General features: G+C 39.0%; 1 protein-coding gene across 2 annotated transcripts in view; it reads right to left on the minus strand.

Annotated features, from left to right (window-relative positions):
* LOC124221313 (uncharacterized) overlaps positions 1 to 24,297 on the minus strand; it is a 54,505-nt gene extending 30,208 nt beyond the window's left edge. Inside the window, exons 1-2 of one of the 2 annotated variants that reach the window (XM_046631198.2) lie at positions 24,098 to 24,297; positions 23,906 to 24,033 (exon numbers count right to left, since the gene is read on the minus strand). In XM_046631198.2, coding sequence (XP_046487154.1) covers positions 23,906 to 23,940 — 35 coding nt within the window. In that variant the 5' untranslated portion in view covers positions 23,941 to 24,033; positions 24,098 to 24,297. Of the gene's footprint in view, positions 1 to 23,905 lie in introns of both variants that reach the window. The other variant, XM_069137014.1, reaches the window with a different exon arrangement.
* Between the last annotated feature and the right edge of the window lie 875 nt (positions 24,298 to 25,172).

A 25,172-nucleotide genomic window follows, 5' to 3' on the forward strand; every position in this document is an offset into this window, starting at 1 on the left:
TTCGCCTGAGAGAGAAAATAGATACCAACTTTGGTGACATGGTAAATTTCCCTTTTTTTTTAAAGAGACGTCGAGGATGTCAGACTGACGCATATTACCCGTTTCCGAGTCCAATTATCGTTCGCGAGCTCGTCACTTCTCCTTGCTTTTCCACATTCTCAACTTTCAAAATCCTCAACGCGTGAACTTTTCACTCTTGCAATATCGTTTCGAAACACTGACCATTTAAATTATAATCGCTTTATAAAACAAACCCAAGTGTGTATTTAATTTCAATTGGTACGAATAAAGAATTGCTCGCAAAATTGATACAACATTTGTGAGCACTTGAGCACTAAGCATTATCTACTTGAGCATTATCAGTTCACAGATAATTTCCCAGATAACAACCCAAAATATAAGAGAACGAAAACTTTACCCAGCTTACAACTTTTGCAAATAAATTTTATAAATTGGATGGAAACTCGCGGCCTCTAAAGCGAGATTTGATTCCGATACGCCTGGCTGACACCGGCTTTGAGATCAGACTCTTCAGATCTGTACCTTGCTCTATAGATCTTTTCGTCACGCGTGGTCGGTTCGATTCATGCTCGTGCGACGTTCTTCGCTTCGGTATTTCCAGTAACCTGAAGCGACGATGCCGCGTGCGAATTGTCAAATAATGATTCTGTGTTCTGGAGTATTGTATAATGTTTTCTCGAGTTAAAACGTACTCGTCACCTTGAATTCACGCTTACGATTTAGAGATGTAAAATGACTGAAAATGCTGCAAGGCGAATGATTTGAAACAATGTGAAGTTAATTTTTTTAATGATATTTTATAAGTTACACAGATTTCTCATTTTTCCGCAAATAATGCAACTTTGCATCTTTGCCTACTTCTTGCCTAACGTACACGGAGAGAAAAATCTGAGAAAAATTACCCTGCTGTTACTGTAATCGTGATGTAAGAGACACCTAATGCAGTTTTTACCGTGCCGCATCAGAAAAATGCGTCGTCACATTTTAAATTTTGTGCTGCCGAAATACATAGTTTTTAAGCAAGGTAGTAATTTTTTTCATAAAAACCCATAATTTCTGTAACATGCATCGATAAAAACTGCATTAGGTGTCTTTTACATCACGATTAGTAACAGCAGGGTAATTTTTCTCAGATTTTTCTCTCCGTGTATAATCATTAATTCTGCGCTAGTGATTTATTGCCGCCTTTTCAAACAAGAAACCTGCAGCATAAATCGATTTTCAGTTCATCAGAAAACGTTGAACCGAGAGAGCAGATTACTTCGGGGAATTGCATTGTCACTGACGTTGCAAATTAAACTCCGACTTTTTCTATATATAGCTATAATAACTAAACTTGTAATTATTCGCCTCGGAACAAACTTATCGCATGACATTGGCGCTAAGAATTATAATATCGATGTAACGCTTTCCCACGAAAGCATTTCCGAGTGGACCGGGAATTACGTAAAACTCATTGACATTCATTCCTGCAAAATTGCTGTAGCATCTCTCAAAGAGCAAATCTTCATTACGATCTTGAAGATTTTTGTATGCTAATTCTTACAGTGAACTTCGGTTTAATGTGTCTTTGAACTTGAAGTTGAACTCACAATTATAACGAGAAACGTATAATTGGCCTTATTTTCATCCTCGTCCGAAGAGTTCTTTTTTCATTGAGATTGATATAAAAGTCACGCAAACCGACTAACAGAGCTTTTTTTAACCCCGTTGCAAACTAAATTTTCCATTTGTAGAAAGACACTTTTGTCATATTTTTGGATAGATTTGAATCTGAAAATGTATCGCTTAAGGTTATAATTCAGTTCAAAATCTTTGTTACATTCTCTGCAGCCAGATCACTTATAGGTTATCAGAAAAAGCTACATGAAATTTTTACAGTGATGGTCAGCATCGGTGTTTAAAAAACCTATAAAGAATACTCAGATTCATTTCCGATAATTATTGGTTGTTGATCTGTACCGTAAGATTTTACTTATTTATTACGTGGAAATGATTTACCACGACCCTGGCGTGAATTGTTCCTCTCTACTGCTCGATGAAACTTTTCCAAAGGATCCCGACGATTTTTTAACGTCAAAAGTCGCGGCTCCTTTCTGTTATTTATCTCAACTTCCATGTATATCTACGGACATCGTCGAAGAATGGATTGGATTTTTGCAGAAAGTAGTTGAACCGCATATTGGCAGAAGGCAGTCAACTGTGATTCGATCAGTTGGTGGTCGCACCTTATCCTCTATTTTCGATCTAACGAACTATGCGGCTCGAATGCTTAACTCAAAGACGTTAAAACCCTGGGAGCAAATCTTAAGACGTTCATCTTGTTTTTTTCGATACACATTCGGAGGCATTTCGACTTCCTTTTCCGGCGAAACTTGTTCATATTATACGTTGCGCAAGTCTGTGGGATAGCTGTGGCGCGTGAAAAGGTCTTCAGACATTCTGATCATTGTTACAGCTTATATTCACTTGGAGATTTAGCACAAGCCCTTAGCTCCCGCAATCCGATTAAATATTGTCGGTATGCCGCGATTTATAGAACTCTTCATCGTTCCGGATTGCCTAGATTCATCATCCTGCCTTTCTCGCCATTCCCTTAGCAACATAGGTATGTGTTTGTGCTTCGATTGAACGTGAAACTACGAGAATCTCGAATACATTTTTCATGAAGTCGATTTTTGTTTTATTGTAAGATGAAACTCTTTAGCAACATTCACATGTAAAATTGGATCAAATTACTTATATTTGCATGAAACATAAAGTTAGACAATTAGAGAATTCGATTGCCTGTTATTGCAGTTTTGACATTCGAAGGAAGAACACTTCTATGATCACAGCAAAAAGGGCTCGTCAAACCGCAGTGTACACCTGTAAGACAGCATCTGTAAACTGCGACTTTAGTATTCTTTATTGACTCCTCCATGGTGGCTTTCCTTCCAGTAAAAACTTCACGACCTGCTTCCCGTACTGCCCGCGGCAAGATCGGTGTAAAACTCACGGCCCCAACTTTTCGCTCGTTCCATTTCATTTCAAACATTCTGCGTTATATACTTACGAATACTGGGACAAAAAAAGAAAAAAAAAATTGCAATTCCGTTCGTAAACGTCACACGAGCAGAAATAATTCCCCAAAAAATATTTATACCACAGCGTTTTTTGTCTTATATATTTTTTTTATTCAATCGGTCGATAGCCAATTTTCGAACACAATTAGCTGCAGCAAGACCAAAACCACAGAAATATGAGTTCACTTTTTTTCTCGCGAATCTCGAAAGTTGGGTTAAATTTAGAAAAGCGTTATGTCTCGACTGATACTAATCTTGAATTTCTCGTGCTCTAATTAGCTGCAGAGTATGTATGAGTAATCTAACTAATTATGTATTAAAATACCAGTTTCATACTATATTGGAAGTGCTATTTTAGGAGATTCGCTAAAAATCATTACCGAAGGATAAACTTTTTGCTGTAATTAACGTAAATTATGCTGATTTATTTAACGTGGTACTTGATATTTTCGACAACATTGTCACCAACTCTAATAAATATATGGCACAAGTAAATATTTTGTGCCGATACTGTTGAATATTCAAAGTATGGCAAGATTAACAGGAAAGTATAGTCGAAATAGGTTATATATACCTACGATGCAATTAGTCAGGGACTAAAATATACATAATACAGTAAAACTGACTAATAAATGTAGGATAACTTACACGTGACACAGTTATGTTCTTTATTCGTTTTGTATTTTTTTTTAATCATCGTTTAATGGGAAATTACTCAAATTCGTCCCAATGGATCTAATTTAATTGATTAATTTATTACGGTAAGTGCATTTGAAATAGATATATGCATTGTCAGGGCCGATTTGGTGACTGAAAACACGTTAGCTTTCCTCAATTAAAAAGGACTATTTAGTAACGAGCATAAAGACTATCACGATCGGGACTATTAAAAAACCATTTCAATCCGAATCCCTTAGAATAGGTAATAAAAATATCTTTATAACTGAAATCAATTATACCCCTTAGTCAAAACGGCTCGGAAGTTTACGAAAGCTCGTGTTCCGCACCATAGAAACTGTGAAAAGATGAATAACTATTCCTTAAGATAGAAAGTAAAAAATCTGTAGACGTCTTACATGAATCATCGAGTGATACTACTTGCTTATCGTTAGCGATCAGGACTCGCGACCTACGAGGATACTCGAACGCGACTTCGTGAGCACTTCGACGAAGTGAAAACAATCGGAATCCCATGTAGCCGTATATAAAGAGGTCGTCCGAGCCATAACAACCGGAGGCACGTTCGCGTTAGTTTGTTGGACATGCAGTGATAGCTGCCCACCAATAGTATAGTTCTAACTATGCCGACCACGTGATCGGTACGAAACGGTCAACGGATTGCTCATGCGGCTAATCGTAAGTAATTGATTGGTGATCGCCTTCGCAACTCCCTGGATGGGGATCCGCCTTGGCATCCACACATCCACATATGCATATATGCCTCGGACTTGACGGACTTCGATATATAAACCCCATCGCAATATCATCGACGCCTGAAATTGCGCACGCAGTGTGATATACTTTGCCTGCTTCTATCTCTGGGATGCGTGCGGGCACATACGTTTATAGAAAGAATGAAAGACGCTAATGCGTGCCATGTGCCCGGCTGCTGGTAGTACCTTCAGGGGGCCAAGTGTGTCAGCAGGTCGGTGACTTCCTTAACGACTGACTGACAGGACGGACACACACCGAGTTAATCGTAAGCCGAAGACCGACTTACATGAGAGTTCTGTCCCGGTCCAGAACCACGGATATAGATTCCTCCTTTCCTTTCCTCTCCACTCGACCCGCCGGTCTAGCCTCAGGAATCAAGCTTGGTACTGGTTATCGGAATTCTACAGATGCAGGCGATACAAAGTCTCGAAGTGGGCTTGTACTGATATGCGGAAACACGGTAATGGGTGAAAATTTTCAACGACCAATTGGGTCTCTTGACCCATTTTATCAAGCAATCATTTTGTGATTCAAATTACGAATGGAGAACGGTAAAACTTCCTCGTATGTCCATTTTGAGATGAGGAAATTCGGCAATTGAAAACCAACAAAGTGCTTCAAGTTTTATGCTACCTCACCACTAAACTGCCAAGACTTGATCTGACTGTGTGATTATTAAATTAGTGGAAATGAACCTTACAGTTTCCAGTAAAATCTATCCCACCTAATTCTTGACAAAATAGAACCTGTTGTGAGATCAAGATGGTAGACCATCATGGAACAGCAGGTTTCATTCCATTCGCGTGTAAAAACTACGTCTACGCTTTCAAGGTTTTCGATTATGAATCTGTACTATTGTATGACTAGTTTTTCCTACCAACGAGATTATAATAATATACCTTTTTTGCAGCGAACTATGTCCGGGCGTTACGGTGCCTCAGTTCAGTACGAACCGCTCGATTTAACATGTTTGAATATTTCGTTATACTCTACGGTGTTTTTTCGGCTAAACAAATCCCAGGAATTTACATGCTAGACATCTATCTCCGATAGATTAAAGGCACCTTTTATATTTTGCACATTATCGTCGCTTCGGAAACTCTTAACATTTCTGCTTGACTGCTTCCATTGGCTTTAGAGACGAGCCAGCCGGCAGATTCTTCACAACTAATACTCGCCGAAATGCGATACATTTCGAATTGGATTTTGATTCAGCTCTGAATTCCATGCCGTATCAACTCTGCTTTCAAGGTATCGTTCCTTCGCTCGAATTTCTTTTTCATTACAGTTTTAAACGCACCGTGACAACGTGTTCCTATGTTTATACGGTAATTAAAATTGACCGTAAAGTGAGCATAAAGTCGTTATAAAGAACTTCACACTTGTGTATATAATACGAAACGAAATCACAGGCCTACTTATTGTGTTGGGCCCACTTCCTACAGAGTGAAAAGAAATCTCTTTACATTGCTACGCACACAGCTGTAAGATGAGTGGAACGTTAGTTCCGAGTGGAAGCTAATATCTCGCGGCTGATTTGACTCAGTTTACAAGTTGCAGCTGAATCGTTCTAGAACCTCACTCGATTGTTCCAACGAGTCGGAAACTGTTTTCCCATCTTTTTGCTCTTCACGCTCTCTTGCGAATCTTTTTGCAGCACGAAAATATTCCTACGTTGGCTGTACCGTATGTAAACTTTTTGCTGACGATGCAATGTTTGATACTTATAATGGGACGTACCGCGTTGCATGGCCCCGAAATTAAACATGGGAAAGAACGAACGGTTTTTTGCCCTCCAAAATCCCCCTGCGTGATATTCGAAACAGGTTTATTACACGGAGCGATCTTGGCCTGATGATACCTTGATTATCCAAAAACCTCAAAAATCGTCGGCGTTTCACTTTCGCGACCCAATTTACATCCCCGCATTAAGACGCAGAATTTTAGGCGTGGCTGAGCAATATTACGATAGAAATCGCTTTCGGTTCATCGTTCATAAAAAAAATGCAAAGTCAGGCTTATTATTTTCTCACACGAAGTTATATACGATACAAAGATGAAATATGTCGAAACAAACTCTTCGATTAAATACGACTCATCCGGAGTAGTATTTTTTCTCGTACAACCATGAAATGAGATCCCAACGATATCTTGGACCGTTGGGATATGTTCAATCCAAATTGGATGACATCAATCTCATACAGTAATTACACCGGCGATGACTTTCGCATCAGGCCCCGCCTCAACCGTTTAATATTCTTGCGGTCTTTCACTAAATTTCTACAGTATATTTGAACGTAACAGAAGTCGTGCGTCTTGTGCGTGAAACGAGATACAGATCGACGCATGCATTATGTGTATTTCATGCATATGCATTGTAGAGACGCCGTCGTGACTGGGCCATTATAAGTCGGAGCGCAAGTCGTACAAGTTGTCTGTAATGTCTGCATGACACGTGTATAACTTGGGCGTTATTATAAGTCTTACCTGTTGAATATCAAGTGCGTTTTGTACGTATACATATATACATGTACATATGCATACATACATACATATATATACCTATACATATACATATATATATATATAAATGTACACATATACGGACCTTCGGTAGGTCCTTCACGAGGCGACACCGTTATACCCTACTTTAATTACACACGTTGAATAATTTTCATGCCATGTCCATGATCGCAGTGGGTATAAGGTGATGTTTGAAATTCCCGCTGAACAATGTTCCCGCTTCGATTACCGCGAAGGATCGAGTCCGGGCGACCTTCACCCTGACCAGGACGGTCATGCCTCGCCACGAAGGATGCTGCTCGGGATATTTACCACGTGCAGCTTCCGCTTTCGCGTTCCCAAGTTTTACACTGGATGAAAGGTTGAGCAAACATCCCGCGTAGCTGCTTGCTTGTCAGGGCCTTGGGCATTGTATCGACTGTTTAACTACTGCGTATGGTTGACAGTGGAAATTTCAATACGGATTTACCAAGAACTTGAGAAAAATGCAAATCTGCACCGAACAATTCGGCGATGACGGAAAAACGAGCTCAGAGTCAACGGCGTGTCAACTTGAATAATACCTGCGTACGTCCTCTGAACTTCCAAATTCAAGCAGAGATGACAGACATCAAATACACCTTGCAAGAACCAATGAAATGCTAATTTCAGTCAACGCATAAGCGACGCAAAGACGATTCATATTTGCGCTCCAGTGTTTCTTCACGAATGTAAACCGACGCGAATTTCACTGTTATGCCGCTGCGATTATCACACGACGTTCCAAAAATCATTAGCACACCCGTGGTTAGCGTATGTTCGACGGTTGACTTGACACATATATCTTCGATTCGCTAAAAAATAGTTGACTCAATTCCTTGGCAGCCCTAATTAGTCGAAAACCGATAAAATTCCCAGCTACCGAACATAGCTTACATGAAACTTTGTCACTTCGGCATATTTTTATCTAGATATTTGCAAGTCAAGCTACCGGTTTTGTTTCGTCTTTATCCGTGAACTGTTTTAAACATTTAGCAAGTCGAAATTCGTAACCAGGTTTCACAGTCTTGAACAATTTCGAAAACCTTATGGGATATGATTTTTTTTTATCCTTTTTCTTGTTACTCATTTTTCAAATTTTTAAACTATGTCTAGATTTTGCCACTGCGGTATGAATCTTAAATTCCTGCACACTACTACTGTTTCTATTGCGACTGCCAATCTGCTTTACTCTTCTCCTTACTCCCTTGTTTACAAAGAAAATTGTAATAAATAAAGTTTATTATTATTATTATTATTAAATTATTGTGATATTATAAAAGTGAAATATTTCATTGCTACCTATTCTAATTTTTTTCAACCGTCAAAAAACAATAAATCATCACTGACTTCGTTAGTTTCTGTTGATACTATCCAATTGTGTTTCTGGCACAAGTGTGAACCTCATTACAAGTTTAATGAAACGAGTGACTCCGACAGACTCGATTTGCATATTTTTACTCGCTAGAAAAATATCCCATACATTGAGTATGCGACAAATCGAACTGGTGCCAGCGGTTGGTTGCGAAAATGAAAAATTCCCTTCGTTATCCAGCAGGTGAAAGTGTTGTGAGGTAAAATTTCACTCGGAATACTTTCTTCGTGTATTAAATCGTAACTGTAAATACATCAAGGGAAGCTTTACTTCAATGGTGCTTTTGAGTGACTGTTAGAAATTCAATTCCCGGACCAGCATTGCACGTTTTTTTTTCTTTTTTGTTGAGAGTATCGCCATTGCTGGAGAATTTTCGAATCCCTGAAGAAACTGAGCGTAGTGTTACGTAAAAGTAAATATTTCGTACGATACTCGTACAGTTAATACGGTTGCGGTTAGCTAATCGGAAATCTCTGTGTGGGTGTATTGGCTACACGACTACAAACCATGGAAACAGGTGACGTTTACGTAATTTGATATCAACCTGTTGTTTCAATGAAAGTATTAGCCGGCCGGGGCGTGATGTCAATGAGAGAGAAAACAGAGGTAAAAATATCGAGTAGACGTGCGTGACCCGATTCATTGCAGGTAACAAGTGTTCCCAGCTGAGCACTACCTTAAATACGTTCGGTTGACAGAGTTGTTTTTAACTCGGGATTTTTCATTTTATTTATACCAGAATCCCCGGTTGGAACTTATTTGCATATGTGCGTATGTACCGATATGTCTTATGTTCCACTTTCTTTTCACGTAATTTGATATCAGAAATACTTCATATACCATGTATCACGTCTAGCTGCGGGTAGACAAGTTGTACGGATATGTGTTTTTCGTTCGGATACGTTTTTGATCGACTTGCGGATACGCGAATTTAGATATCAGGAAGAAGCGTAAGGCAAGTAAAATTTTACGTCAACGATTGATCGGTAAGAGGCCATATTAGTAATTGTAATATAATATCGTGTGTATTCGGTAAAACGGGAGTTTTAATCTTTACGATCGTGTTAATTAATTATTGAAGGTATTGCGCTTCGAAATACGCAATTTTCTTACTGTAATTGCTAATTAGTTGATGGCAGGCCATCGACGTAAGGTGGCACCTTATACAAATCACGCGCCGCATACCGAAAGTATGTCAAGTTTCTTTTATTTAGGTTATAGACTCTTACCAGAATCTGTATAAAAATCAATTAAACTCTTTGACGTCATAATAATTTTACGGATATGGATTATCTAATTTATCTTCTCGAGTTTACTAATTCTTCAACATAACTTATATAATCAAATTATATCACTTTTAGCTCGAAGCTGCGAGTCTCGGTTAAAAAATAGTTGAAACGTACCTGTGTTCAAGCGACGATCTCAAGATTTTTCAAAAAATTGTAACGTTGTGTGCAGTGCGTGCAAACAAACGCATCAAAATATTTTTTAACATGTCCAAGGACGGGTCATTTTGCCCGTGTGACTCACGGCTGTATCTAAATCAGTGCAAACGCGTCACCCTGAACCAATTGTAATTAACTTTGTTTTTTTATTGCCCAAGATTGTAACAAGTCCACACGTTTCTTATCTAAAGGTATAAATAGCATGCATAATTCTAGCTCCTACGACTAAGGTGTACGCATGTAACGTTTTGTTACTTGAACAAATTGAACTTATTTTATAAAATCAGTTCTCAACTATCATTGAGAGAATTCACATTTCAAACTTTTCAAATAGATACTTTATATTGAAACAAAATTGAAATTACAAGGTTTTTATTTCCTTATCGCAACTGCAAAACTGAACATAAATCCAAAATTGAAGGTACAATGAAATGTTTAGTTCGGACAAATGACCGGAACTTCAATGTTAGTCGTGGTTAAGAATTGGATATTTTAACAATTTTGAAAAAATCGTATCAATAGTTTGCTTGAACCGCGCAATTGTGGCCGTATAAAAAAAAAATACAGATACAGTTGAGTGATTCACAGCTTGAAACGTGCCCTCTTCTACGGAGATGTCTTTTCTTTTCATATATATATATATATATACATATATATATATATATATATATATATATATATATATATATATATATATATATATATATATATATGTATACTAAACGATGAATGAAAACTCACGGACCGTCTCGACTCGATAGCTTCGAAGTCGAAGCTGAACGCGAGCCTCGGAAGCGCCTGGAAAGTTGTGGAAAGAAACCAGCTACGAGCTAGGTCAACGTACAAGAAACTGTCACGAGCGTTCATTGACGTTTAGAAATAAAAATAATTCGGTCTGCGTTATCCGTAAGCAGAAAGTCTCGATCGTGTGTTTTCGATATCGTTCCAGAGTAATTTTCCGAAATTAAAGTACCCGCTGCTCAGAATTCGCGGTAGACGATCATGCACCTACGTCTAGTTCTCATTGACCGATCACCACAAAGCCGGCTTTGAGGTGTTACCTGCAGGTTAGAAATTTGTTAACCCTGGTTTTGAAGGATGGATTTTACGGCCGTCGTCCGGCGGAGGTGTCAATTAGTAACTGTTTGCGCAAGCAGACCATTTCTAAAGTCGACTCAGGTTGGTTCACTAACCTCCTGGGAGAGACAGGCTGCCCAAAACATACCGTAACCATCACTCCCAGTCAGCGTATTTGCCGTTGCTGCTGCTACTGCATACGAAACGTGGGCGAGTTTCTATCGACGTTCAGTGAAATACTAATACCGAACGTAATTTGGAATTACATTCATCGGCGGTAATTAATTAACGTTTCTCCAATTTTCCAACTCACAATCAATATACATTATAGTTGTTTTGAAGAATTTCAATCACTAGCGGTGGGATCTACTGGTTGTTTCATTCTTTCCACACAATTAGAATTCTGGTGGCAAATTCTTCACTAAAAATGAATAATGTAGTAAAGCCAACTATGTGTTATTGGATCAAATAACGTGTGCAGGTTGAGTCAAATGAACTGGAATCGATGTTAAAGGAATTTCTTTTTTTTTTCAGCGAGCAAATTGCGTCCGCCATAATATTCAGCTATACTACTGATGGATTTACTTACTAGAAAGTATTATACAAATTATAAGTCTGTCCGAGTCTCTAGATTTTGAGTGTTCAAAAAGTAGGTTCGGTTCCTGAAGAGCCACGCCGAAACGGTACCAGTTTCAATAATGAGAATCTAATAAGCGATTACAGTTACAGGAAATGAACAAGCGCCAATTTTTCATGCAGATGATCTGGTTATTGCGACCTTGATCATAAGTTGAATCGATCGTTGAATACAGAAAATTTTTATGCAGATTGTTTTACAAGTTTAGTGATTTGAAAAGTGATTCTTTCGGCATTTTCACCTTATTCGAGTCAAATCGCAACTTGAGTCAAAAAACATTCTTGTATCTAAAAGCAATAGGCGGAGAAAATAATGGCAACATGCCTTGAACCGCATGTATACGTACTATGTGTGCAAATAATCGATAATCACATCTTACTTTAGTTTATACGACTTGACGTCATTAACTACCAAGAAAGTAACGAAGCAGTACACAGCCATACAGATTTTCTTAACAGTTTTCGAACGATTCATATTTTTTATCAACAAACTTTCCTGCACATTGAATCAACCTGTTCGTCCACCTGAATTTTTTACTCTAGCAAACACACCCGTTTCGAATGGAACTGCATTGATTTCTTGAGTTCTCCATGCCCGTCCGTTTATAGAATACCACGGCATAAGTATCCGCCAGCAAGCTGAACTAACAATAAGCCGGATGTTTTGCGATCAGAAATTTCCGGTCCAGTGAAGACAGCCGTGGCGCTGAAAGGAATTTAAGCGAGTTCAAAAATCACGGAATGTTCTTCTTGCGAACTATTTTCGCGAGTCTCATAATTGGGCGTAGATTAATGCGTAGCTAAGTTCCACTAATAGAAGTTCCGCAGTAATTTCCTCTTCCAGTACTGCTAACCAAATCGGATATTGAATTAATCCAACACGCGACCCGGTCGATCGATACGGAACTGCGATTAAATCCCCCTGACTACGTAATCGTCTTTCGCTATCGCGCCGGGTGCATTACGACCTTCTACTGCGCCAGGAAATCAGTTAATACCGAATCTACTGATTAGAAAAATCGAACTGTTGGCCTAGCGAGGGAACAGTGAAAATGCGAATGCGTGAAGAGTGAATATTTTTATCTCAGAAAATCTATTTATTGTGGGCTAGTTAAAATTTCAAGCCTGAGAAATGTCCTTAAATGTCGAATATTAATCACAAACGTAGCACATACCGCAGGAGGGATTGATGTAACTCTGGCCTGATACTGCAATCTTTAATTATGCAACCATCTTCTTCGCACGGTTAAACTACCCGAGGTTTCTCACGCACTCGAATCCCAGCACCATGGCAGCGCTCTCTAGCATGTACTTGGCATTTCAAATTCCCCTTATTACACATCTTTACACACTTGTACAACTTGCGTACATTTGTGGTATACGGACTGCGTACATACGTATACCTACGTTATATATCCTCCTTTTACACTTTTTGCAAAAGCTTCGTAAATGACGCGAGTTTCAACCACGATTATAGGCATAATTTATGTACTTACGCATGTATTGCGGTACGCGTGTGCCTGATGAGAAAGTCGCATCTTTCAAATGACATTTAGATGCACCAAGGCCGTTTTAGAAAAATCATATTCCTTGTCAGATCAGTCAAAATCTTCTTTCTCAGAAAATATTATCAGTTCTCAAAAAAACGTTTTGTATTGTCTAGTAGTATTCAGGCGTCAATTTTATTGATTCTTATCTTACGAATGATATCGAAGATTATTAAAAAATTCAAATTGCGTAACATTAGCAACTGTCAAACCTTTCGAACATGATGAAAATTATCAAGATTTGACGAAGAATTTCACCGTACAGTGACTGTTCAACATGTCGCGAACTCGATCAGGGCTCATTAAAATAACGCGAACCATGCTACAACAGACTATCGACGAATGTAAGTGAATGTGGTAATTTTTATATCACTTACAGGCTTATCGTAAATATATTCTCATGCAAAGTCGACAAGTCTGACTATAATATACTGCGGAATAAAATTACGAGAAACATCGCAAAATGAAGTAACACGGTAGCGCAGAGGTACGATTTGACATCCGTGATCGAAAATTTATAAATCGTACGGTGATCTGCAAATTTGACCTAGCCCACAAGGCCGCATGTCTTCTCTCTGTATAGATTATTATCAATATACTTGAGTTTTAACCGTGCAGACTGCAAAGCCAGTTTCTGCTGCCGAGGGTGACTAACGGCTTGCGCGACAATAAATTATCTGGGAATTGCGTGCACGTCTAACTGGGAAACGCTGCTACAAGTACCATCTACCATGTAATTTACGACGTCGCCTTTGGAACCGCGCGCGAAGAACGCGCCGGCTACCAAAACTATCCGCGGCGCAAAGTTGGCGGGTAGGAAAATGTCCGTACGTCATGCATATTATATGTACGTTATACGTACGCTACGTACGTTGTTTGTACGCCCGGTATTCCAGAGGAAAACTTTCTTTCACCTGCGAGCCGAGTTCACATCACGTGCCCAGTCTCAACGCCCAAGAAAGGAACGCTCGGGTCCTTATACAACTGCTGTACGGCACCAGTCGTCTTAACTTAAGTAATCCCGATTACACCTTATGCCTCCAGGGATGCACTCGATTCTTGCATACGTTCTTTGTTAAATATAACGTGCGATGTTGGTCGAGCGAAAATCGATGGTTTTTAGTAATTTTACGACGAGATTCAAGATTTACCGTGAATACTTATGATATTGTTCTATTCGTAAGCTTGAAACACTCTTGAAGAATACAAAAATATAGAAATTACTGAAATCATAAACAAGAGCTTAGGTACCGATGCTTATTTTCAAATTACTTAAAAATAGGTCAAAATTGGATTTTTCTCTACGATGACGCATTTTATTCAGAACGCTATTTTCTAGCGATCCGTGAGACATGTTTTTCCCAGTATTTCAGTTGTCAATTCAATAATGCCATTTCCTAATTGTAATCAGTATCACCACGGTATTGTAAAATTGATTTTTTGCGGTTGAGGTTTGCAACAAAATTCTCCTTCCGAAACAATACATTACAGATATGAGTATATGAATATGGTTTTAATGTGTCGAGTCTATATCTGCTTTCCATTTTTTGCTGTCACGTATACATATACTAAATATGTTCTTTTTTTTCATAATTCATAATTCGTTGTATTTTTATTTTTTTATTTTTTTTTTTTTTTGCATTGTCGCTACTTTAATCTGTTTAGATAATATCTGTACATACAAAACCAGTTCATACCGATGGAAAGAGAAAGAAAGATATCGCCTAACATTGTTTTCACACCAATTATGCATGCCCCGGCGCAGTTCTCATTGTGACTTTATGTCACGCAGTACGAAAAGAAATAAAACTACAAAATGACTAGAATTATACTAGTAGATATATTTTCTGACGATTTTAAAGTTTAGACTTTTTTGGTTCATAACTTTTTTTATAAACGTTGCAGCTATCGTCAGTTCTTGATTATAATTTGTGAGCGAAAATAGCGTTTCAATTTAAAAAAAAAAATTACATGAAAGGTATACGTGTTACGAATTTTTTATTACTATATTTCGATTCCAGAGTATCAAATCTATTATAATTACACATAATAAAAAGAAGGAGAAAAAAAAAAAATGTTTACAGACCTATGTTATTTACCGACGTCTATTAAATTTTATTTACCGTAAGCCTTCCGAATGAAATGAGCCATAAATTTAAATACAAAACGAATCTATTAGATTTTAATTTCAACGTTTTCGAATGGATTTGAAATGAAGCATCGGTGTATCTAAACTTTTATTTTTAATACCAGTATTTTATATTTTTCGATTTTTAAACACATCTTCGTAGCGTAATAATATAACGCATCAATAAATACTCAAAGCACGACCATCTCGTAATAAGATAAATAAAAAGTACGAATTTTAGGCCACCTTTAACCCGTACGTTCTAACCATATTTTTCAACCTGTAAGAAAAATCGGTGTACGCTTTACAGGTGCAGAATTTATGTCCAATTCACCGTCTATCCACCTGGAATTCACTTCGTAGAACTAATGTTTGTAACTGAAATAAAATTTTCAAATAAAAAACATTGAACGTTTGCGACAGAAAATGCTTGGCTCCGTTTATAACCAGCATCGAGGATGCTGGTATTATTTCTTTGAAAGAACACCTGGGCATACATGATACACGAGCGTGAATAGGAACATAAGTATACCCTTGTACCGCTGTACACTTTCACGGTGTATCTATTAGGCCTTTGTTAGTATCGCGTCTTCTTCGCCTCGGGGTACGCACTTTGGCATGGCATAGGCATATTATCCGAAGACACGGATGAACCGATGTAACAGTGAGTGAATAATTGCTATTACGCGAAAGTGTAATTTCATCTATACATACACATATATATATGTATGTATATTTTATATATATATATATATAATGCCGCGTTTTACGCCGTAAGTACCACCTACGCACCAAACCTTTATCGCCCGGGGAATTTACGTGAGCATGTACGGGCAGGTATATGAAACTCCGACGCAGTAGTGATAACGAATGTATTTTAGATGGGCTGTGTTATGAAAAGGCAGTGGTGGAGGAGGAGGAGGAGGGACAGGCACGCAAAAGTGATAAACAAGTCGCTTACGTTACATGCCTGCAAAAGCAGAAGAACCAACCGTAGCAGCCGACGATTTCGAAAATTATTCCGTGGTTTGAAGTTCGGATAAAAAGTTGATATTCCGAATTATATATACCGTGCGAAATTTTGGAAAAAATTAGAAAGATCAAACCGACGCACGACGGTCAACGATCCAAAAATTATAAACTTGAGCTGTAAGGGGTTTTTGGCGTTTTTTACGAAGGGTTGAAAAATTTCTCATCAATCTCTGTAGAATGTTTTTTACCGATCTCTATCTCAATCTAAGACGTGGATCACCGATCGGAAACGGCAGGATGCGAAATTGTTTTCACGAATGGCAAAAGGTGATTCCAAGTTGAACTTCACCTTCACAGCGACGTATTTTCCAATGACAAATCTACGAGGCATTCCAGTTTGAGATTACGTGTCTTACCTCATTGTATTGTGATCCGCAATACGTGCGGGAAGAAGTTCATTCGCAGTTTGACTAGGCCTCCAAGAATGTAACCTTAAGCGTGAAAATGATGAAGACTACGGTATTTTGGATCAAATCAGGCATAAAGTAGAATCGAGCTGCATTACCCGTGATCGTTTTTTTTATCAGCGTACACGTATTATCCCTTTAACAGGGAAACTGTAAACATGTATGTACAAACATTTGTTGTACATCTACAAACAATAAAAATAGAATGACACATGAATGTACCGTCACAATGAGATGTGCGTCACACTGCTCGATAGACAGTTCAAAAAACATTCCAAACCACCGGATGTCGTATTCTCGAAATTGGACGTATAGAAACAGTATAATACATATACTACACCTTTGAATTGACTTCTTTTGCTTCGCCGATGATATAAGACGATAAGAACGTTTCGGTAACGATTGCTGAAAAGCTTTGAGTCGACGTTTTGCAATAAGGAAAGAATAACGAAATTAAAAACAGCAAATTGGCGATACGTGCGAGTATTTCAATAGGCTATCGTCTCATTTTCAAGGATAGGATATGATGGCATCAATCAGCGATGATTGAATACGATCCCCGATCACGTGGTTGAAGTTTTAGTGACGCTAACTTTACTAAACGCTGAACGAAAAATCACCATCGTGGTGCAATATCAGAATAACTTCGATGGATTTCAATTTACAAAACGTTGGTTTCGCAATGCTGTAGAATGGTTCATTTCATTTCAGATAACCCCAAAGTTGCGAAATTAAGAGATTTTCTAAAAATATGTACATCGTTACGGTAACGTTATGAACTTTAACCTCGTTTTCAACCTATTCAGGAATATTGTCAGCATATTTATCAACGCGCCGAACTGAGAAAATGTTAGCAACATCTTCGTCCCATAAGTGCGAAACCTAATGATTTCGAGAACACTGTATGATTGTGCGAAATATTTGCATACTTTGTGAACCATGGTAACATACTGTTGTACGTAAGCATTCGAGAAGTTGTTTTTTTTTTCATATTTACATTTGTACGCGACAATTGAGTATGTGTTAAAATATTCAAGATTCGATCGAGTTTTGTTGGAACTTTTCGGAAATACCGTACCGAAAAGGTAATCTGAAGTGTGACCGTGTCATTTCCATCGGCAAGAATTAGTGTTAAGTTGCATAGAGTTTAGACTGACAATGAGAAGAGTCAGTGAACCGTTTATAGAAGGCTAATCTAGCCAGCGTTGCACGAAGTATAGAAAAGTCGTGCAACGTGCCCCAAGGATGAGTTGCCGATCTAGGACTCTTCGCTCGGTTTGAAAAGTACGGCGACAAAAAGTCAGAGACTGTGAAAAAATGGGGGAAAAAATGGCGAATTTACTCCCGACGTCGCGTCGAGACGCTGCCAAGGGAAAGCGTTCTTGTTCGCTTAAACTCGGGAACTATCTGAACCCTGAAGAAGCCGCAAGCCAACATTTCTAGTTTGTTGATTCGAGCGTAGTCAGCCGTGTCGTCATTTGGCGACTAACGCTCGCAAGGAAAGTCTTTCGGATGGAATATTATCTCTGATATATATATATGTATATATATATATATAACCAGTGCATATTCGTATTTTTTTCCAGAGACACATACAGGTTTTCTACTCTTTGAAATATGTCATATGTTCTTCTTTTTAATTAGTCTTGAAGTCCTACTTTCGTTCCTGGATGGAAAAATACTGCAATCGTTATTTCTTACAATTACCTTAACGCGCCTCAACAATATTCCCAGCATAGATAAACGCCTTGAATTACAAGGAAGTTTAAAACTTGATTAGCAAAATGAAGAACCGAACAAGTAGAAAGATTCAAGCTGCATGATCGGCAATATTTGCAACCATTGTTACGGTTCAACGGTAATACTGTGGCTGACTAGGTCCTGGAATACATCGGACAGAGTATGATTACCGTGCATAAATAATATCCCACCTTGAAGATCGGCGTGTAAGATATTTAGCTATACTCGGCGTTATCTCTTTCGACCAGAAAGAGTAATTTGCGTTGGTAGTTTAAAGTTTGAGTAACATTCCTACACGAACGTAGCGGCAGTGTAAAGCGGCCCTAATACAGGGAGGTTTACCTTTTTCGAAACGTCTAAAAAATATGTGAAGTTTAGTACCGACAATGCAATTATCCGTATCTCTCAGAGATCGCATCTCTTCAAATAATTATAGAAACTCTCCGTGTACTAGCTACTTTGTTTTACCATCCGGAAATTATGTACCGATTGCATTATTATATGCTCTGCAGGATAGAGGAAATTGTTTATAACCAATTCATTCGCCCAAACTTTACTTGCACAAGAAATTTTCTATCGCTAGATACGCGCGGCACAATCGCAAATTGGTAGGTATAAAATGTACGAGTCTTGTATTAGGAGAGTTGCAGCCACGTTTGTCCACGATTCGCTATATGAGGATAAATAATGGTTTTCTATTGTTCTGTAATGAGGAGTAGGTTATAGCGATACTTGAAGAGCTTGTACACCTATTGTGAGGAGTCAGCTCGAATTGTCCTAAGAGCTGTCGCAACGTGAGGATTGCGGTGAACGTTTGATTACGCGCAATTAAGCAACCGCCCTTTTTTCCACACGTATATCATCCTCTAAACGTTGCCAATCCTCACGTTTCTCACCCCTCAGAAAATATATCCCTCTCCTTCTTTCAAAGCTATATCGACATCCGCCTAGATAACAGGTAGCTGCTAGGCGTAGGACTGGATGAGGTAGCAAAAAAAAAAAAACGCACACGTGACTCATGGGAACTGCCCCTTTATTGATTCCGAAACGCCACCGAAACGGCGAGCAGATGGCGCCACTGTCGGGAACCCGCAATGGTCAACCACCCCACTTCTGGACACTGGGTATGAATGTTTCAAATATAACACGCAGTAAAACCGCGCGCGAGAAAATAATTTCTCTCGCTATCCCTCGCTAAAGCTTATGCCGTAAAAATTAATTAATCCATAACGCGGTTCACGCGCATTATAGTTATGGCTGCTAGGTTATGTATGTGCGCAGTAGGCAAAATAGCGGAATCCCTTTCTCCGGAGCATGCATCATAACATCAAGCTAAGTACATACATACACATATACTTGAACAATTTTCATCGTTATAAAGTTGTAAAGTTTCTTTTCACCCTGTTCTTGCTTCGTTGTTTTGATCATTTTTTTTTTTTTTCTTCCATGTATTATCTTATATTTCATTCGACAGTTATTTTACAGGACTAAAAGTGCGAGTAATCAGAGCTGAAAGTAAGTAATGAGAATTGATGTGCAGAACTAGCTCACCGGTATACTGCACCAGCAAACATTGCGAGAGGTCTTATCGCGCTGCGACAATAAATCGATTGAAACCGGTCTTGGACCGCTAGTATACAGCCATTCGGAATTTGCCTATTAAGAGCGTATAATTCCTGTTCTGCTGATAATTAATCTCCGACCGTCTTTACCATGCCTGATTAATTATTACGCCTACCATCACGGTATCTACGAGAGGACTAAACGTCGGGAAAACAAAACTCCAGACAATGCAGCGTACGCACAGATAGTCCGATAAAAATCATCTATCTCCACCCACCGAAGATACGCAACAGAGTTGAACGGTATCATCCTTGTGCCGTAGTTATACCTATCAATTTTAGATCTATCTACTTACGCGCATCAGATGGCGAACGTGCAATTGAAAGTTTAGATTCCAATCGCAGCTGTACGTGTGGTGACCAACGATAAGAAGGGAAGAAATTAGTCAGATCGTTCGTGATTCATCTTTTGCACTCAGGTTTCGTAAGTGATATTGCCCTGGCTACATCTGACAGATAGCGGTAAATTAGTCAATCCTTTGATTATAATTCGTGAGCCGCAGCTTGCATCGTTGCTATTCTAGTATATGGATCTATGTACGTATAATATACCTCAGTGTGGGTTACTCGTGGTGTATTGACCCTGCAAGAAAAATCTCTCGCTGAGATCGCTCGGAAGCATCCCACTTGAGTCAGAAATTACGTAGAATTAAGGTGACATTTTATACACACACTTTCTTCTCGTGAATGCAGGATGCGTTTCTCAGCAAATTGTACAAGGGGAACTGCAGCGTGCATTTTGTGCAATCAAAGATAAATGGCACGCGATTTATAAAAAAAAATTGTATAAATTTTCTCTGGCGTTTGTTTAAAAGTTATCTGCAATCGTATTGAAAGCGAATACGGAATCATAATCTCGAGAAAATGTTACTAATGACTTTACACCGTACTTTGGAATAAAATTTGCATTGGATGAAAAATTTAACATTTCTCCGGAACATGAAATTTCACAACCGCGACAAATTTCCAGAACAGTCTGCGTAATTGTTCAGACGCAATTATTACGGAAACGTGAAAATTCACTTACATAATTGAACTCGAGTACTCGTCTTCTAAATTCTCGGCAATGTCTTTCATAGTTACTCGGAAATTTCTCAGCTCTTCCTAGTTGAACAATGTTTTGAAGAAAAATAAACTAGGAGCAAATGAATGAGACGACATATCTGAATAATTATGAGAAACTTTTTCGCAATAACATCATACATATACGACGATGCCCAGTGATTTCTTTATAAGTCTATTAGTATGTAACATTTTCTACGGAAGTCGCGAACCGCATATATGTATATAAAGCTGTTATATAACATGTGAAATAACTTATATCTCTTCAATACATGTGGTTGTAAGTTTTTCACAAATTTTCAGCCAATTTGTAACTGCACCGCGAAATATGAAATGAGCTGCACGAATAAGGTCGAATTCTGTGGTAAATATTGACCATTGACACCCTGTGCATGGAATGATGATAATACCCCCCATCGATTGTGATGCAAAGCCACGGGAGGCACCCTCCGTATTTTCATGGCAGCGAAATGCGTCATGCGGAAAATTCGGGTTCGCGAGCCTGTTTCATGCACGCCCGTACTACACACGGTTTGTCATCGTCATGTGTATCGACCGCCCCGAGAAGCATACGCTCCCATGACATCCTCCCTCCAACGAGTGAGTCCGTCTTCCACCGCCATGTGCACAATACGTAAAAATTTTAGGTACATAACGTGTCTCTATGTGTACCACTAATATACGGTGTATTGTCGATACGGGCCGTTGCTCCAACCATATTCCGAACGAACGAATAAGAAATTACACAATGTTGGTCGTCACCTGCGCCTCTCGACCGGACCACCTGTTTCGCCCAAAACTATAATTCTGACAATGAGGGAGTCTAAAACGAACCCGCGTTCGCTTTTTCGATTAGTCCTAGGATATCGCACACTTGGTTGTTTAGTGAGTGTTGTCAGTTCGACGAATAGGCCCCAACTGGTACTATCTGAGTGTAAGTCAATTTTTAGTAAAGATTGTTACATAGTCTCCAAAATTTAGTTATTCAAACACTAAGTGACAAAGTAACGACAATTAGCAACGGTTCCAAGTTCAGATTCAATGTATTTCGATCATTTAGCTGCGATGTACTTTCGCAAAGGTAGGAATTTTATTTTTGACAGTACGAAATCAGTCCAACTAAAATTGTAACATCCCAGTTGCCAGCGAATTATTTCTCAAAATCTAAGTTTCTTTTCTGCGGTCACAAACTCTAGAAACAGGGGTAGACCAAGTAAACTTACGATAATTTATACCGATTTATATTTTTCGAAACTGCTTATTCATTTATTTCTGTAGAACTATGGTTCGTCAGCCACTAGCGTATAATATAAGTTAAAACAACTTTTCCCTTTGTAAATCATTTACTCATTCTGTTTTTATTCTAATAAATCAATTTTCTCGTAAGATTACTGCAACGCAAATGTGTATGTAATTTTCTCATTCCTCGAAGTTAATTCCTATACTGGTTACCTTAACGATGGTAATTGCTGACCGACTATGTCGTTTAGCATGCGAATTTAGACACCGTTGTGCATGCGGTATATTATAGACTCGCAAGCTAAACTACGGAAAATAAACATGCTCTCATTAACCATCAAGACAAGTTTCAACGCCAGCGGTGAAGCCGAGTCTGTGAATTAAAAACGAAAGAAGCTTGCAAAGATCCACTCGCAGAAAATTGTTAAGACAAAATTTTCGCTGCATGGCTATAATATGATGCTACTAGAAAGACGAGCATACTATTTCAGAGTTAAGAAAGCGACGAGCGATTGTTTCAGGTGCGGACGGTAAGCTAGCTGTGTACATCCTCTGATATTTTATCCATCTTTGCTGCAGTGCAGCCGCAGAAACGACATGGGTTTGCAAATTTCATATTCAACGTTTGTTTTTTTTTTCTTATTCTCTACGATTACACAATAAGAGTTATAATTGCTGGAACGGGAGCAACGGCGGCAGCTGCAGCCGCGAAATAACTTGCTTCTGCAGGCTCGAAGCTGAATTATAATGTTGGGATTATAATGACTAATTGGCTGTAAGTATTATTAGCGATATTACAACTTTGCCGACATTGCCTGCAACAGTGGTGCACGTTAACATCCAAAGAAATGCACTTGTGCTTTGTGCTACGTATACATGTGAGATTTATACGTGTGCAGGCAAATGCTCGCGAGCCTCTCGTGCCCGTGCGGATAGATTAAATTAGCACGCGTAATATATCCAACCAAGGTAAGACAGTGCGCAGGAGCGTTGTTGGCACCGGCACATTGCGCCTCGAGGATCAACGCACCGCGGATACATGACATACATATATACATGTATACATAGACACACCGGGCATCCCGAACGGCTGTGAAAAATTTTGCGCAAGTTTCACTGACTCGGCCCAAAATCCATACATACGTGCAGCAATCCGTACAATTTTTCTACAGAGCGAATAGACCTGTACGATAATATTTGCATAAATCTTGGCGCGGAATTCAAAAAATAATATAACATATATATATATATATATATATGTTATATTATTTTTTGAATTCCGCGCCTATATATATGTATATATCTATATTACATATTTGTGCCCGACTTCAATAATATGAAATTTGTATACAGTGAAGAGAAAAATTCTAAGCTCTGCAAGGACGGGTGAACTCAGGATAATTACCGAACGGAGTTTAAATTTCAAACGAAAACTTCGAAAATGATCATTCGGACTGATAATAATTATACAGTAAAATTCAAAGCTTTGTAAACGAGTCGGATCAATGAAAATGCTATCGACGTGTAATCATACCGATGTGCGAAGGCTGTAGACATGTTACTATCCATGGGGTGGTTCCATATATCGTGATCTTCCTGCTTCACGGGGTGCACACTGTTTTCCCTCCCTCCTTATGTTCCAGTTTTATTCAAAACACCGGTCTTAGGTAAAAATGAAAAAAAAAATATATATATATATATATATATATTCCCAACTCGGATATACCGTAGCTGTAATCACTCGACAAAGTCCGATCCGAAACAAAATCCGCGCGCTGCACCGCGCCTCGTTTGAAAATGTAGTTTTCGACTCGGAAGGCGTGGAACGGGAGACCGCCGGTTGAAAAGTCGGTTATTCGTAGAGGCGGCAGACCGTCCGCGCCTATCGTCCACCTGAAATCGTCAACCTGAACAGACTGAAGTCCCGAAACAGCCCGTCCGCTCGTCAGTGTGGCTGCGGCGCCGCGGCGCAGTCGAGGACGACGATTCTCCGGAGGGGAGTCGGAGCGACTTGCTTGACTGCCAAGCCAACCGGGCCCAGCCGCCTCTTCCTTACCGACGGAGCGACCGGAACCCGACGAGATATTCCTCCCTCCTCCGCTCTGCCACCCGGGCATTCCGCGATCGTATTCCTCTCCGTTTCTACCTGATTCAAATTACCGATTGCCCATCAATCAACCCAGGTTTAGGTGCTCTCTGAGTTTCTGCGGAGTGACGTTCGTCGAGTTGTAATGCAGTTCGGATAGAGTTATTGGCGATCATATACGTATACGGGACAATTGTTTCCCATAATGCATTGCAGTTACGCTTTTCTTTTCTTGTCGGCGATTTTTTTTTTTTTTTTGTTTTTTGACAATTACCAGCCAATCTCTCATCTCCGCGGCAAACGAAAACCATTTTTCATATTGAAACAACAGACTCACCGTCGAAACGTGTTGTTACATAAAATAAACTTGAGGGAGAAATAGAAACGTGGCTGTATCTTTTTTTCTGTCTTTGTTTGTCCAGGTACATGTAATTACGGTACATGTACGTAGTGCGGAAGATATTCTCTCCACTTTTTGGTTTTCAGTGTTCACGAAACTGGTTACCTCTGCGGACGAACAATTATATTGAAATTTAATGCCGCTGGAATGGTTACTGATCGTTCGATAGCGGTTTCGTCATATTTCATGCGACTAAAGTATCGCGAATCGTCAGTTATTCGGCGAGACTTCCGGTTCATTGACCTCGTTAAAATTTCAGTCTGGGAGGCCATGAAACATGAATGAACTGGAATATGGATTAGTAGTTGTTAAAAT

Source organism: Neodiprion pinetum, chromosome 6 (assembly GCF_021155775.2).
Source record: "Neodiprion pinetum isolate iyNeoPine1 chromosome 6, iyNeoPine1.2, whole genome shotgun sequence".
NCBI classification, from domain to species: Eukaryota; Metazoa; Arthropoda; class Insecta; order Hymenoptera; family Diprionidae; genus Neodiprion; species Neodiprion pinetum.